The sequence below is a fragment of the Gekko japonicus genome, unplaced genomic scaffold (assembly GCF_001447785.1).
Source record: "Gekko japonicus isolate JY-2015 unplaced genomic scaffold, Gekko_japonicus_V1.1 scaffold2152, whole genome shotgun sequence".
NCBI lineage: Eukaryota > Metazoa > Chordata > Lepidosauria > Squamata > Gekkonidae > Gekko > Gekko japonicus.
Genome location: NW_015164258.1, coordinates 286,241 through 302,428, shown reverse-complemented (window position 1 = coordinate 302,428; position 16,188 = coordinate 286,241). Strand labels below are relative to the sequence as shown.

Sequence of the window (16,188 nt, the reverse complement as noted above, 5' to 3'; positions counted from 1 at the left end):
AGGGGAAGTGAAAGGAGTTTGTAAGCTGCTCTGAGACACCTTTGGGTAGTGAAGGGCAGGGTATAAATCTATTATTATTATTATTATAAATAATAATAATAATAATTGCTTTCAGGCACTGTGAGTTTTCTCACTGGGCCCTTTTGATGTTCAAAGCAATATTCCTAATACATTCCTTTCCTAGCTTGCTCTTTAGTACCGGGTACCAATGCTCCCTCTAATTTCTTTCCCCCTACCGAGCAGAGCAGTTCACATCCTGAGCAGAATACGACTGCTGTAATCTTGACCCTGCGCGACTTCAGACTGCTGCTGAGCGAGGCTTCCCGTGTTAATGAGCAGACGCTCACACGCACAGCTTAGAGCAGGGGTGTCAAACATAAGGCCTGGGGGCCGAAACTGGCCCATCCAGGGCTCTTAACTGGCTTGTGAGAGACTGAGGGAGGGAAGGCAGGAGGCTGCTTTGGAGGGTTACCCAAGAGGCAACATTCCCTCTAATTTTTATCCCCTACTGAGCAGAGCAGTTCACATCCAGAGCAGAATATAACTGCTATACTCTTATGGGCAGTGCAAGACCCTGCACGGCTCCAGAGTGCTGCTGAGCAAGGCTTCCTGTGTCAATGAGCGGCTGCTCATGCACACAGCTTAGAGGGAATACTGCATGGTACTTCCCCTCCCCCCCATTCTCACTTAGTGGAGATCCGTCTTTTTCCTCTCTGTCCTTAGCCTTGGGGACAGATGGACCCCTAACACACACACACACCCATGCAAAGGGTTCACACATGTCCAAATACCTGCTGCTGGACTGGAGCTTGTGGTTGGGATATTTGTGCTGTGACAGGTCCCTGGATGTGCGCCGCTGGCTGTACCTGCTGCTGCAGTGGCGTCTGAACCTGGCTGTGCGGCACAGCTGTGCTGACGGATAGGGTTTGCGGCGGGGCCTTCACGTGGACCTGAGGCTGGACCGGAGCTTCCGTGATTTGGGGCTGCTGCTGGGTGAGCTGCAGGGCAGCCGGGTGAGACGTGATGGGGATGCTGGTGGGCTGCAGCCTCCCCGGCAGCTGCGGCGGAGGGGTGTGCAGACTTGCTGCGTTCTGCACGGGAGGGCCCTTGGAAGGGTCGTACTGCTGCTGGCTTTGCTTCTGCCCGGTCAGCTGCACTGCTTGAGGGGTGGGAGGCATTCCTCCTGGAAGGCAAGAAGAGATGGAGAAGAGGTGAATTCCCAAAGCCATTTGGCCTCTTAAGACCTCGGCGGACACAGAGGAGACGACTATTCTACTTACTTTGCCCACACAACACCGTTGCTTTGAATAAATGGCGAAAGACACTCACAAGTTGGGGAAAAAATGAATACCACAGTCTATCATGCACAGAAACTGATGGGTGTTTGCAATGCGTCAGTACACACAGAATGGGGGGGGGACTTATCTAATAGCTCCTACATTGGTGACGGATAATTTTTAAAAAACAGCACAAATGTAATAACTAACACTCGATTAGAACCACGTCTTGCTACCCAAGAGCCGCCCGTTTGCAAAGTGGCATGCTCCGTAGCGACCGGGTTCACATCGACTCCTGCGACAGGTTCTCGCATGCCCACATGCACCGCTGAGGCCCGTCACTCGGCTCCTGACACAAACCAGGCATTTCACACCAAGTATTAATTTACAAGAGGGACGCCCGTGGTGGAACAGGAGACCTCAAAACAAAACAAAACAAAAAACGCTCCGCCATTTCTGGCTCCAGCACCGACATCCCGCCTGCTAATTAATCTGCGGCTGGTGTGTGGTGACACAGTACCTTGCGCTGTTGGCATGAGCTGTTGAAGAGGGACTCCTGAAGCCACGCCTGGATGCTGAAAAACCATCCCATGACGGCCCACTTCAATTCGTGGTCTCTTAGACGAATCTGTGATATTCAAATTCCGTTTACGGCACGGTACAGCGGAAGGGGGTTCAAGGTTATAACGTTTACAAGAGCGGCCCCGAGCTTTGATATCTACGACTCTACGGTGCGAGGACAGCATCATGGGAGGAGAGGCCCAGAACACACAGGCTACTGCCGAATCCAGTCTATTGGCCGTGAGGGGAGCACGTGACAAGCAATGGACTTCCTATCCACAACAAACAGCCTGAAGGCTTTGGCAAAAGTGGCACACCTGAAGCAACCATTTTTAGTGAATGCTAGACAGTGGTGATCCTCGAATTAGCCTAAAAAGGATAATTTGGTTCTACTGAAGGGACCGTACCTGCTGAAGAAAGTGCTTGCTGTCTCTTAAAAGCTTCAATTTCTATGGTATTCACCGTTCCTGTTACTGGAGCCCCTGCATGCACCTGCTATTGTAAGAGAAAACAGAAAAGTTAAAATTCAGCAAAATCCACACATTTTTCTTTTGCAGAACCCCCAGAGTTTATTTTCACAACTAGTCCTTTTTTTTTTCTTTTTCTCTTTTAAAGCTGCATGAAAGGGGGGGGGGAGGAAGTGTTCAAGAGCTGCTGGCATTTTTTGAAAACATCTACAGCACATCAAATGCGAGGCACTTCCTAATACTCTTCGCCCAACTTTCATTACTCACACAGATGACACCCACTTTTAAACTAAGAATATTTATGTTTAAAATGACACACTTAAAGTCAGAGGAAGAGTACATATGTTTGCCTTTCTTTGGGTGACTCTTCTTTAGAGCAAAATTTGCTCTAAGAGCTCCAAACCCCCAGCTCCTTGGTTGCATAATCAAATCATAACTTTGTTCTGCATTAAAAACAAACGTTAAAATAGTATATGGGATGTGGCATCCAACAAAGCCAGTGGGCAGTAGGTTCAGGACAGACAAAAGGAAATACTACTTCACACAGAGCATGATTAAATGTGGAATTTGCTGCCAGAGAATGTAGTGATGGCCACAGAAATAAACAGCTTTAAAAGGGGATTAGACAGATTCATGGAGGATAAGTCGATCAATGGCTACCAGCCATGGGGACTGTGGGGAACCTCCACATTCAGAGGCACTAATCCTCTGAATCCCAGAGCCAGGAGGCAACATCAGGGGAAGGCCTCAGCCTCTAGGCCCTGTTGTTGGCTCTCCAGAATAACTGGGGTGGCCACTATGTGAGACAGGATGCTGGACTAGATGGACCACTGGTCTGCTCCAGCAGGGCTCTTCTTATGTTCTTATGCAGGCCTCAGCCTCAATGCCGTTTTTTGTACCTGCAGAAGAACTAGTTGGCCGTTGTGTGAGACAGGATTCTGGACAAGATGGACTATTGTTCTAATCCTGCAGGGCTCTTCTTACATTCTAATGAAGGCCTCGGCCTCTACACCCTGTTGTTGGCCATGCTGGACTAGATGGACCACTGGTCTGACCCAGCAGGGCTCTTCTTATCTTCTTATTACCTCCAAAATCCAATATACTTTCCCCAGCATATGAAGAGACAATCGTTTCCCCACCCCACCCCTCAGTAGATGCCTTAGCAAAGATGAAAAACAAAGCTAAAATGGACTTTACTAGGATCCTCTAAAAGCTCTTCTGCCAGTAGAAACTAAACCAAAAATAAGTGGAGATTGCACTGGCAAAGCACCCCTGAAGATCTTTCTTGGTATAATCAGTAGAATGTGTCTAGGGCACAGGATAAAGGCAGGGGATGTAGCCACCTTCTCTAGATCTTAGCAAGACTGTTTGAGGAACCTACACCCACTGCCTTACATTACATAGAAGAAAAGCGAGAAGGCCATCATTAGACTCTAATGAAAAGCTTCTGCTTCTGCGTTCCTTTTGCCTAGACTCTTATCTTGTGGCTGACCTTTTCACCCTTCCCTCAAATCACTACAGCACATACAGCCACAGACTGGGTATCAAGTAGCTTATTGCCCTACCTTCAAGAGAGAGAAAAGATGAGATGGAGGTGGGGAAGAAACTGCACCAAAGCCTCAGAATGTTCCATTGAGAACTGAGCTCTTGCTAACCAAAAGATAGCAAAAATTAAGGTATATGTTCTAAAACAGCATAGTGTCTGTCAGCTCAGTTTTCTCTCAAGCATTGGGAATATTAGCAAGTTTGCTTTACAGAAGACTAAGACGTCACTTTTAAGTTCCACAAATATGTCAAATATTACAATTTTATATGCCAAGTTATAAACGATGCATTTTATGTTGTCAAGTTAGTAAAATGAGTTTAGGTTGACAGCACATTAAGTAGTACATACATTTCAATTTCCCCCAAAATGTATGGGTTTTTCCCCCCCATGGATTCAGAGGTTCCAGAAATTTTAGATCTCTATTCCTAGCTGTATAGCCTAGCATAAGAATGGTAGGAAGTGACATTCATGTGCCAGTTATCCAGGTGAGGGGGAAAAACACATAAAGGTGAACAGACATAACCCAGGAAGTCAGCATAAGTATCACTTATCTTCTGACTTCACCAGGCCAACATCCAACTCCTAAGACCATTTTTAACTTGCTCTTCCTTTGCCAACCACTGCTACCAGTTTCAGTCTCCGAGTGTCAGCTTCTCAGGACAGGGTCTGTTCTCTTTAAAGTACTCTGCGTGCTGCATCCATATTGACCACTGTACGCCTCCCAAACAGCTCTCAGTTGGTCATTCCAACTTTCAGGGCTGTGAGATCTGCCTCAGTCAGCGTCTTCTGTAGTAGCCCTTATTCTTCATAGCCTCCAAGAGGAGGCCTGAGGACAGTCAGGCCTTTATGAAGTCCTGTAAATCAGTACAATCCAGATGGGCTTTTTATGGAGTTCGTAAGTAATTTGTTTGGAATGCTGAGGTTGTTTGGCTATTCTGATGCTTTGTTTTAGGGGTGAAGTTTGTTCTCAGTATACAGTTTCCTTTGGTTAACTGGCCGTATGCCTCTCAGTAGATCTTTTCATCTTTGTGTTTAAGAGACCTTGAACCAAGGTAGGATATAAATAGTTTTCTCTATCAGTCAAATAAAATGCAATCACTCTGTTGTTATCAGTATCAATCACTAATACTGCTCAGGTGTAAAGGGCTTCATATTTCCCCCCATTTAAGAGGTTTAAATATACCAGTCCTTATCGGACTGGTAAAGGTATAGATCAGACTTACAAGATGTGCCTGCAAATTCCCTAAGGAAGGAAACTTAGAAAGCTTGGTAGGTTTTTCTTCCCATTTTAGGGGACATAGCTCAAGGAACTCACAGACAAGTGGTAAAATTTGCACCCTTCTTTACATAACTGATACAGCTCACTGCAGAAGGAGAGGAAATGTGAGATCCATGCAGGACTGGTAGACTATTAGATTTGTGAAACCTTTCAGAAGGTTAGAAGAGAGTTTTAAAAGCTGAAATATTGAAATGGGGGAGGGTACTGAAAATGTGTTTTCTTTTTCTTATTTCTATAATAAATTACATGGATTTCAAAAACTTTAAAACAGTGTCTCTCAAAGTCTTACTACATTTCTACCACACCTGTGGGATGAAAAAAGATTCTACAGCACACTTGAGAGTTCAGCAAGTCCACGGTCACCTGCCAACTCCGCAAAAAGCAACAGTCAAGTCCTACTACTTGCTTAGTCGTCAGAGCTGACTTGTGGCAACCCCCAAGGGTTTCCAAGGCAAGAGACGTTCAGGGGTGGCTTGCCGTCGCCTGCCTCCGCATCATGACCCTGGTATTCCTTGGAGGTCTCCCATTCAAATCTAACCAAACATGACCCTGCTTTGCTTCTGAGATGTGACAAGATCAGGCTATCCTGGGCTATCCAGGTCAGGGCTCACAAATAATTAGCATGTTAAATTGTTCTATAAATAGAATCCTATTGACTGCGCAGGGAGTAAACAATACATGATTTTTTAAAAAATGCATTATTTCCATTGCACCCATCAGGGCTGAACATGACAACTCACAAGAAGCCAGATTTGCAGCACCCACAATATAACCCGCTAATTCCGAGATCTGTAGTGTAAACATTTAAAAATAAAATGAAACTAGGACTGGCCCTGCCCATTATTTGAGTGCTATTGTTAAATACCTCACAGAGCCTAGAGTGCCGCTATGTAGGTAACTATTTGTCTTTTTTAAAAATTCATTTCATTATGATGTCATTTGTTAGCAAAGACTCCAGACAGAGATGTGAAGGCTTTGGGTGGAGGGGGAGTAGGAGGAGGTTCCAGTGATTTCTCCCCAGGTGAGGTTTGGGAGAAACACTGAAAAAAGCTCTTCTGGAATGAGTGAAATGCTTTTCAAGACAAGTCAGTGCACTGTATTAAGACTTTTAAGTAAGTGTCTACAGCATTAGATAGCAATAACAATAATTCCTGTGTACATGGTAAACAGGCACAGCGTATTTTCAAACATGTATTTGTTTAAATGTGATTAAATGCTGCCCACAATTAATATGTGATGTTAATACACCACTGAATAGATTATTGATAATACACTGTTTCCAACTTTCATTCTTCCCTACCTGTCAGATGGCTAAAATTAAGATATATGTGCTAAAGCAGCTTACAGTGAAGTGATATGTAGTCGTTACATACTAAGTTCTAAATGCTGTGTTTTATGGTGTTAGTGCAGTAAAGTAAGTTTTAGGCTTTTGATGAGAACGTATATATTACATATATCACCATTTTCCCAAATGTTTCCGGGCTTCTCCCTCTTGTGTCCAATATTTCCAGAAACTTTGCATCACTACTCCTAGTCTACCAACATGGCAAAGTGTCTAATGCTAAAAAACAATCAGTTAAGAAGCAACCCTGCTATTGATTGAAGTATTTTTATTGTTCTGATAAAGCTATTAAAAACACTTGACAGATCAATAGACCCAACCTGTTTTGACTGCTCAAATGTTCAACCCTACATAAAAACTACAAGACATTTGATTACTTATTTATACAAAATTGTGGTAGCTTAAATGCACCAAAAGGAAAGAAGGTGACGCCGTAAATCTGACATCTTTTTGTGTCTGAATAAAAAAACAACCCTTCAAATTGAGGGAGGGGAAGAACAGAATCTTAGAAGGAATCCACAGTCACAATGGCACAGACAGAGGAACCCACGCTGTTACTAGGCAGAACGCACAAAGAAATCAAGACAGGCAAACCAAGTGAAATACATTAAAAGCTGAAAAGTTAATGAAACAAGCCAGCAACTTTGAGACAAAGAAAAGAAATAAACTTCCTCAGCACTCCATAAACACCCATGCATCTGAAAAATTTAAAGCTCTTTTTACTGCTCGATTTTGTTTTTGAGATGAGAAGGGATGGGCCTCTTGGGAAAATACAAATTCCACTATCCAATACCAAATCTGAATGAAGGAAAAAAAGAAATAATAATCTGGGATGAAAACTACAAGTTTAGAACCATTGAAAAGTACCTGAAATGGTTGCTGCTGGGATGAAAAAGCAGCAGAAACATTTGGAGGAAGCTGGGTTGCTATAGCAACAGGAGTACCAGTCTGGCCATCCTTTCCTGTCACAACCTTTACCTGAGAGAAGATATTTTGGGGAAAAACAAAAAGGGAAATCATTTTTTTCTTTTGCTTTCGTGTTTGAAATCCGGTCAACGCACCTTTGCTTGGCACTTTAGTGATGGTTTCTCTTTGAAGAGGGGTTTATAACATAATATATCCATCAGTGCAATGCAACATTAACCTTTAAAAAAGTATTAAAGAGTTCTGCTTTGCCATTAAACAGCAGAACGGAACAAGGGACAGGCTAGCAGGAAGTTCTGTCACCTCTCGCCATCAGAAGTCTCAATTTGATTTTAGTCTGGATAATAACATGGGTAAGACTTTGACATCTTGGCTTTCTCGACAGACAACAAAATTAGCACGACAGACAGTCCACATTCAGAAGAGCCCAAACATTTATTAAGCAATGAGCAGAGCTTGCATTCGCTCCCCCCGCCCCCCCTGAACAAAACCCCATAGTCATCAGCCCACCCAGGCAAGGGATGAGGTGCATTGCTTTAGCAGAAGGTGATAAAGGGTAGGGGGTGGGATAAGAGAGGAAGACCACAAAATACGAAGAAAGGAGGTACAGATACCCCAGAAGCAACTCTGCAATAAAAGATAATGCAATCTGATCAGGACACAAAGAAGTTCATTTCATTATTCTGCTGAAGTGTTCCACGTGACTGATAATATAAATTGCTAAACCTCAGAATCAGGTATCTTTTTTTTTTTTTTTTTAAAAAGCCTTAATTACTGCTCACCTAGTACCTTAGAGGGAAATGCCTTTATCTATGCATAACAGCATCAAACAGTGAAAAACGTTTCACAAATTTGAGCTCTGCCATGGTTTAAGAAAAGCCTTTGAAAGTCTCCTATGTCATACGCAGCACTGCCAAGCACAGATTGATCATTTCTGACCATTCTGAAAGCATCGCGGGGGGGGGGGGGGGGGGGTAATTTTCCAACATGGGGGGGGGGGGGGGAGAGTTAATCTTACAGCCAGCCCATTTAGCATGTACATAGGAATGATTACTTTTTTAAAAAAATTCAGACCACAGAAATCATTTATTCTTATAGATTGTCTGACCTACTTGGATGATCTTCAACACACTTTCTCAAACCCTCGTGGATTTCAATGGGCTTTACTTTCTACAGTTTTCAAATTAATGGAGTGCCTCAGCTTCTAAACACTAAATGCTTTAATAAATTGCTGCTCTCCTCACTAGACCCCTGGATCTGCCATTCAACCCACTGGAAAACAAGCAACATACAAGTCAAAGTCACGGAGGCAGCTTGGGGAAGAGGTTTAAATTCCTACTGCCCTTTCACCACAGCCCATGTCACTCAAGGCACCCTAACCAAGCCTGCTATTTACCATTTTTTAAAAGTGCTGGGCAAATCCACTCACAATCTATAAGTCATTAATCCACTGGTAACTCCGCCATTAAAGAGTTTCACAAGATTCTGCCGAAAACAGCAACGTATTTACAATATTTAACTGGAAGTACCAAGCTCTAACGGCTTGCAAACAAAATGCACACCTCTCTGGGAAACGACGTCTTGCAAATCAACCGTGAATCCTCGATGGTACATTTTACCACGCATGGCCATAAACGGAAAATTAAAAACAGACCCCTGAAAGAAGAGGGCTATGCACAAAGACGGGATAGGTGACCACAACTTCTGGCAACATGAGTGAGCGGTTCCGCTCCAAACTAGACAACTGGATGGGTTTGGAATTCGGGAATAGGCTATACACTGGAAGGGCTGCCACACTGCATTGATACATAACCCTCTGAAAAAATAGTCTGGAGCTGCGGCATCAAGTAAAGAACACTTATTCCGATCCACAGACGTCTGCTCCATTGTGCTCAGTGGGGCTGTGATGCCCTGTGGCTTTAAAATATGGGACCACCAGCCAGGATGGTAATACAAATAAGATTCCGTAGAGATGATGATTAACCATTTATTTATGATATTACTATGCCACCTCTTGTGAGCCCTGCTTGAGACATATCGCAATTCGCTCACTACTAAGCTCACATAAGTATTCAAATTACTTTAATCTACTACTGTTTTTAAAAATGACAGGCTTTAGGATTGTCATCTTTAGCGAAAGCAACTTCAGGCCCCCATGGGATTTTAAAAACAAAACGTTTCTTCCTTGCCTGTTTCCAAAACTTAACTGATGTTCAAGAACGACTTCCCATGCAGATTTTGTGTGAGATGCGGTGGGGCTATTGTTAGAAATGCACCAGTCAAATGGGGCACATGGATTGTTTGGATCCTGATCTTAGAGATAACATTTGTATTTGCAGAAATCGGAAACCTCAATTAAAACCCAGGTTCTTTCTCCTCGTCTTCACAATGGAAGTTCTATCACCACGTTTTAAAAATACATAGTTAAGGCTGCCATTTTGGAAGTTTTATAAAAGAACCACAAAGTTCATATACGCACTCTGCATGCGATGAAAGCACAATCATGCATTAAAACTCTCTGTAAGTTTTATTTATGTGTCTGAGCAGGAAAGCAGAAGCACCTCCAACATCTAGGAGAGCAGGCCATCCCAGGCAACCCAGTTCTGCTTCCTATCGCCACAACTGATTTATCTGTTCTTTTTTGGGTTGCCCTTGGGAGCTTCCACAGTTGAAAGGCCGCCGACAAATACAGTAAATAAAATGAATATATCTCACCCTAAACCACTTTCCCAGAACATCTGTTAAGGATCACTGCAGTAGCAGCCAGTGAGCTATCTCATGGCCCAGAAAGAGTCGCAACCAATGCTCCCTCTAAGCTGTGGAGTCTTGTGAGCAAGGATTCTACTTTGTGAGCTGCTGGCATTAAAGTTGTGAGCGAGCGATTTGGCTGCTGCATCAATCAGTTTGCTCTGGAGCCATCCTTCCTGAGCTAAGACAAAAATGTGTGAGCCGGAGGCTAAAAAGCTGAGCTAGCTCACACAAGCTCAGATTAGAGGGAACACTGGTCGCACTGGTTTACTGGAAGTCTAACTGGTTTCACTGGTCCAAGTCCATGCCTAGGACTGCAGAATCAGAGAACTGGTGTCAATTCTAAATTCAGGGTGATGCTTCCCCGTTACTGAAAACTGTTAAGAGTCTTACCTCGTCATTGATAACTTCAGACTGCTCCTCCTCCTCCTCCTCCTCCAAATCAAGGTCATTCTGCCTCAGGTACGCCTGCAATGGCATACAGAGCTTCTTTTTAAATGCCAGGAAATCCATCATATTCCCTTGGAGGTGCTGCAGGAAAAACAACTCGATGAGGTACTCCTTGAAAGTTTCTTTCAAGATCTCCATATGCTTGAGGTGCTGCTCCAGACACTGCTTTCTCATCTGGGCGGTCTCTTGAGTCGCAGGGGGGATCTCCTCCAGCTTCTTCGGCTTCTTCACCACGGCACACACGGAGGGAGCAAGGGGGAGGCTCGTCAGCCCCTGCGCCATGCTGGCTCGGGAAGGGCTGGTGGGAGGGGGCGGCGACGTCATCCCAAACGTCGGCGGTCCTCCCACGCCAGCGATCAGACTGCCAGGAGTCCTGTCATACCCCAAAGGTCTGCTCAGCTGCTGCCCTTGCAGGACCTGCTGCTGTTGCTGCATGCCTTGGATGATGTTGCTAATTTGCGGCGGCAGGTTATTTGTCGTAATGTGACCGGGACTCGGTAAAGGCTGGATGTTTGCCCCGCTGGCGACGGGACTCTGCGGTCCAAGATGGTGAATGGTGCCTCCGGTCTGCGAGTGGGGCTGCGACAGCCGGCGCTCTCTCACCGTGGCAGGCGCGCCGGGAGAGGAAAGTTGCACCTGAGCTGCGGCGCCTTGAGAGAGCTGGGCAATGCCGGATCCTTCCTGGTACACAAAGTGCCCGCCATTCGAAGGGCTCAGGCTGATCTGTCTGACGAGCACACTTGTGTCCACGAAGCCTCGCGTCGGGCTCTGGCTGCACATGCCCAAGCCGGGGCCCGGGGTCCCCGTCCGAACGTTAGAAATGGACTGAACCGGCATGGGGCTGGGCTGCGTGGGGCTTTGGGACTGGACCTGAGGGGGCAACGGCGAAGTGACTTGGATATAGGAGGGTGATCCATGCTCAAACCTCCTTTGCTGAGGACTGAACTGGAAACTCGGGGATGTTGGGCTTGGGATGGGCAGAGGGGTCAGGGTGATCTGCTGGTTTCCTGCTGTTACCGAGCCAACGTTCTGCAAGGTGATGTTAACATTCTGGCCAGCCACGGGGCTTCTGCTCATTATAAATTGTTGGATTTGGTAACTGGGAGACTGTGGCGCGGATGGGCTGGCGGAAGGAGCAAACGACGCTGCAGGGGACTGCGGCAGGTTTGCCTGCTGATCTTCACTCTCGCTGCCGGTGAAGGACCGCGACCTCTGGAGCTGGCGTTGGGCATTTTGAGGTCCGTTCCCATGGTGCATTCTCACCGTCTCTAGTGTTCTCGAATTCTAAAAAGAAATAAAAAACGATGTCAAGGGAAACATCCTTCTGACTCAGTAAACATATTGCATTTAGCTACAGAATTCTCCCATTTCTTGGTCTGTTACTCTTGCCTCTACCATGACTTTATTTTCTAAGCTACCACCGACATTTAAGTTGAAAGTTCCTCACAGGACAGGCCTCCCTTTTATTTTATGTTACCCTATATGTTGATTCTGGACTTGTATAAATGATTAATTGTAAGCCGCCCTGAGCCCACTCATGGGATAGGGCGTGGTATAAATTAATTAAATAAATAAATGATTTTTAACCATTTCCATCTGTGTATGCACAGGCTACTAAATTGTCTTTATTGTTAACACGCAACTAATTAGAACAATTATCTGAACAGATGTACTATGTGAAAGAGCTATTTAAATTGCTCTGAAATCAAAGGAAATCTTCACAATTCATTTGTTCTCTATGGACTCTGTGTTTCTTCAAAATATCTGGCACGAGGAGGAGGAGGAGGAGATTGGATTTATACCCCACCCTTCACTCAGAGTCTCAGAGCGGCTTACAAACTCCTTTCCCTTCCCCTCCCCACAACAGACACCCTGTGAGGTAGGTGGGGCTGAGAGAGCTCTGACAGAAACTGCTCTTTCAAGAACACCTCTGACAGAACTATGGCTTGTTCAAGGTCATCCAGCAGCTGCAAGTGGAGGAGTGGGGAATCAAACTCGGTTCTCCCAGATCAGAGTCTGCACACTTAACCACTACACCAAACTGGGAAATATATTCATTAAGAAAAAAAATTTAAAAAGCAAACAAAAAAGACCTTGGTAGCCAGCCTAAATTAGTGGTCACCTTATCACTCATAACTCCCTATGTGAGAGACAGAGTTTTGTCCCTGACAGTATGCTCGAGTCTTCCAGACACTCAGAAATCAAGATTTCTCACTGTTTTCTGAGTGCCCCCCAAGCCCAGAATGAGTTAAAGGGTCCCTAAGACTATCACAGTTTTTGTCTGCCATTTGTAACTGATGACATGCAACAAAAATGTCTAGAAGTAATACAGACTTCCCTATGAATTTATCACCTTACTTGGCACAAGTCATAAACCACAACAGCTTAAGCAATGGTAAAACAACTAAACACTAAAACATGGCTTTTAAGAGCCAAAATCCAGTCAGATAAAAATATACAAGACAGGCAGAAGAAATAGAAAAATTGAAGTGTTTGCAAAAATCCTTCAAAAATGTTTGAGGTTCCACATTCACGGCCAGCAACTTACTCTCTCTCAAAAGAATAGCAGAAATACTGGATAAACCCTTCTGGCCAGTTCAATGAATAAAGAGGAAATTTACATTGAAATGTAGCCCCTTTCCTTGGCTGCCCTGGCAAATAATGGGACATATAACAGTAACCTGCCTCTCCTCCCTTCCTGCCGTCCTCTTATTTCCTCTCTCTCTGTTTATTTATTTACTTAATTTATATTCCACCAGTCTCCCCAATGAGGAACCAAAGCAGTTTACATCATTCTCCTTTCCTCCAGTCTGACCTGGCAACTACCTTGTGAAACAGGTGAGGCCAAGAGAGTGCGTGACTGGCCCAAAGTCACCCAATGAAGCTTCGTGGCAGCGTGAGGATTTGAATCTGGGTCTCCCAGATCCTAGTCTAACCACTCTGGCTGTCTTTATACACAAGACAAAAATATATCAATTGTACTATTATAACTGGCTTTCTCTTTTAGGAGAATGAACGGTGATTATAAAGCAAATGATACCTAGACAGTATTCCATTTGGCCCACAAAGTTTTTAAACTTAGCTGTTTACATAATATACAAGAAAACACTAGATATTTTACAGTCAAACACAGCCACAGTTTCTCTTTCCTCTGGAAGCTTCAAAAAATTATTTTCTGCTCTTTCGATTTTTAATTGAATGAAAGAAGATAAACTCGTAATCTTTACTATGTCATTCGCTTTTAATTCTCCTGTTACATGCTGTGGATGTTGTCTATCTTTAATTAAAAGTTTTATAATCCATAAAGAGATGCTACCCAATGTGGTGCTTAAGTGTGGGAAAACAACTGGAGGAAACATTGACAGGAGTTCTGTTGTTTATTTACTATCAGGCTGTGGTTTTTCCCATATGCTGTGACCCTTGTGGTCACATATACCGGTGGAAAGCTCTTTCTAATCTTCCCAGTAGTGATGTGAGCTTGTTTTCAAAAACAGAAGGGAGTCTTTTGGCAGTCTAAAACCTCCAACAGCACGTCTCTGTGCAGTTATTCCCGTCCCAACCTAAACAATAGACTCTGGAGTAACTCTACATATATATAAGCTCACACAAAGTCATAAAGAAAAAATGTAAACAGTGGGGCCAAACGGTCAAGCTATGCACATAGCCCAGGGAGTGATGTTTCTGTGTAGAGGTCAGCTGTATAAGCACAGTGGCCACTGGCCATTGGTAACAGCCACCAGTAACCAGGGAAAACACACAGAACAATCCTATGGAGAATTACTCTAGCCTAAGATCACAGAAACATTGTACTGACAGCTTCCCCAGATACGCTAAACTGGCTTAAGATCTTGCAGCATTTCTCATGAACTAGATTTCTTAACTGTAGAATTTAACAATTTTAAGGCTCCCTTTTTCCATCTGAGAGATGACTTCCCATGTCATTTCTTGTGCCCTTTTCCCAATAATGCAGGCTGGCATTGATGGTTCCTCACCTCCTCCCAGTTTTATCTTTTTAAAAGGCGTATTTTTCTTTGATGGAATGCAGAGTGGCATATATAAATCTCCCCTCCTGCTTTCATTATTTATTCAACCTTCATTCTACCCTTCTACTATGAAGCTCCTGACTCCACTTTCAGCAACTTGATCCTTACAACAAGGCTGCAAGGTAGACTGAAGAAGCAAGTCATGACTCCCAAAAGCTCATTCCCCACCAGAAGTTTTGTCTGTCTTTAAGGTGCTACTGGACTCTTGCTCTTTTCTACTCTAACACACACTGTTCAACAGCATCTTAAAGACATACATACTTCCCCTTTCCCTATTTTAAGTTCACAACAACCCTGTCAGGTAGATTCTAGAGGGCTAGCCAAAATAACCAACTAAAGACTCTCAGTGCTTTAAAGACAATTGTGGCTCAAGAGCCTTTGTGAGCCAGCACAATCTGATGAAGAATTTTTTTTTATCACATCAACCACGTCTTTAACCCTGCTCTGAGCTCAGGGGTCGCCTAAATGACTCTCCCTGCCATTTTATCCGCACAACAGCCCTGCGAGGTCAGTTAAGGCCACACTGAACAGCCCTTTGATAGGGATTCTAGAGGGCTAGCCGCCTTCTGCAGCCAAGATAACGAACTCAACACCTAACTTATTGTGACACAAAAGGTTTAAAAAACCGGTGCATTTTTTAAAAAGCATCATTTTTATACCATATTAACATTGAGAATCTTCCCCTTTCCCTATTTTAAGTTCACAACAACCCTGTCAAGTAGATTCTAGAGGGCTAGCCAAAATAACCAACTAAAGACTCTCAGTGCTTTAAAGACAATTGTGGCTCAAGAGCCTTTGTGAGCCAGCACAATCTGATGAAGAATTTTTTTTTATCACATCAACCACGTCTTTAACCCTGCTCTGAGCTCAGGGGTCGCCTAAATGACTCTCCCTGCCATTTTATCCGCACAACAGCCCTGCGAGGTCAGTTAAGGCCACACTGAACAGCCCTTTGATAGGGATTCTAGAGGGCTAGCCGCCTTCTGCAGCCAAGATAACGAACTCAACACCTAACTTATTGTGACACAAAAGGTTTCGTGAACCGGTGCATTTTTTAAAAATAGCTTTTTAAAAAAATCTTAAATTCTTTATTTGGCATCATTTTTATACCATATTAACATTCAGAATACTGATGAGAGCTCCTCAAGATTAACATTTAGTTGCACAATTAGGGAACCAGCGCATCTGATGGGAAAGACCCTTTCCCACCCACCCTGCTGCATCCGTCATATATACCATGCAGGGTGTCGTCCTGCATGGCTCTCCCTGGTCCCTATTCTATCTCCGTAACAACCCCGTGTGAGGAGTTACGGCGACAGGGGACGGCCCAAGACCACCCAGCGATTTTAAGAGCAGAGTGGAGAGACTCGAACTCGGTCCTTCCTGAGCCGAGCCCGACACTCTAACCACTACACCAGCCCGACTCGGCTCTCCCCCTGCGTTCCTTTCGCCTTCCAAGTCCCCCCGACCAAGACAGAGTTCGGAACGGCCGCGGCCCTTCTTGTCCCTCTCCGGCCGCCGTTAACTCTTCCGTAACCCGGGGGGGTGCGG

General features: G+C 44.4%; 1 protein-coding gene across 1 annotated transcript in view; it reads right to left on the bottom strand.

Annotated features, from left to right (window-relative positions):
- The window catches only part of LOC107108285 (E1A-binding protein p400-like), a gene marked incomplete at its 3' end in the record, with an annotated part of 27,999 nt that extends 16,148 nt beyond the window's left edge, over positions 1-11,851 (bottom strand). The window contains exons 1-4 of the mRNA XM_015408704.1: positions 10,538-11,851; positions 2,246-2,333; positions 1,798-1,905; positions 792-1,183 (exon numbers count right to left, since the gene is read on the bottom strand). Coding sequence (XP_015264190.1) covers positions 792-1,183; positions 1,798-1,905; positions 2,246-2,333; positions 10,538-11,851 — 1,902 coding nt within the window. The remainder of the gene's footprint in view (positions 1-791; positions 1,184-1,797; positions 1,906-2,245; positions 2,334-10,537) is intronic.
- Positions 11,852-16,188: the final 4,337 nt, after the last annotated feature.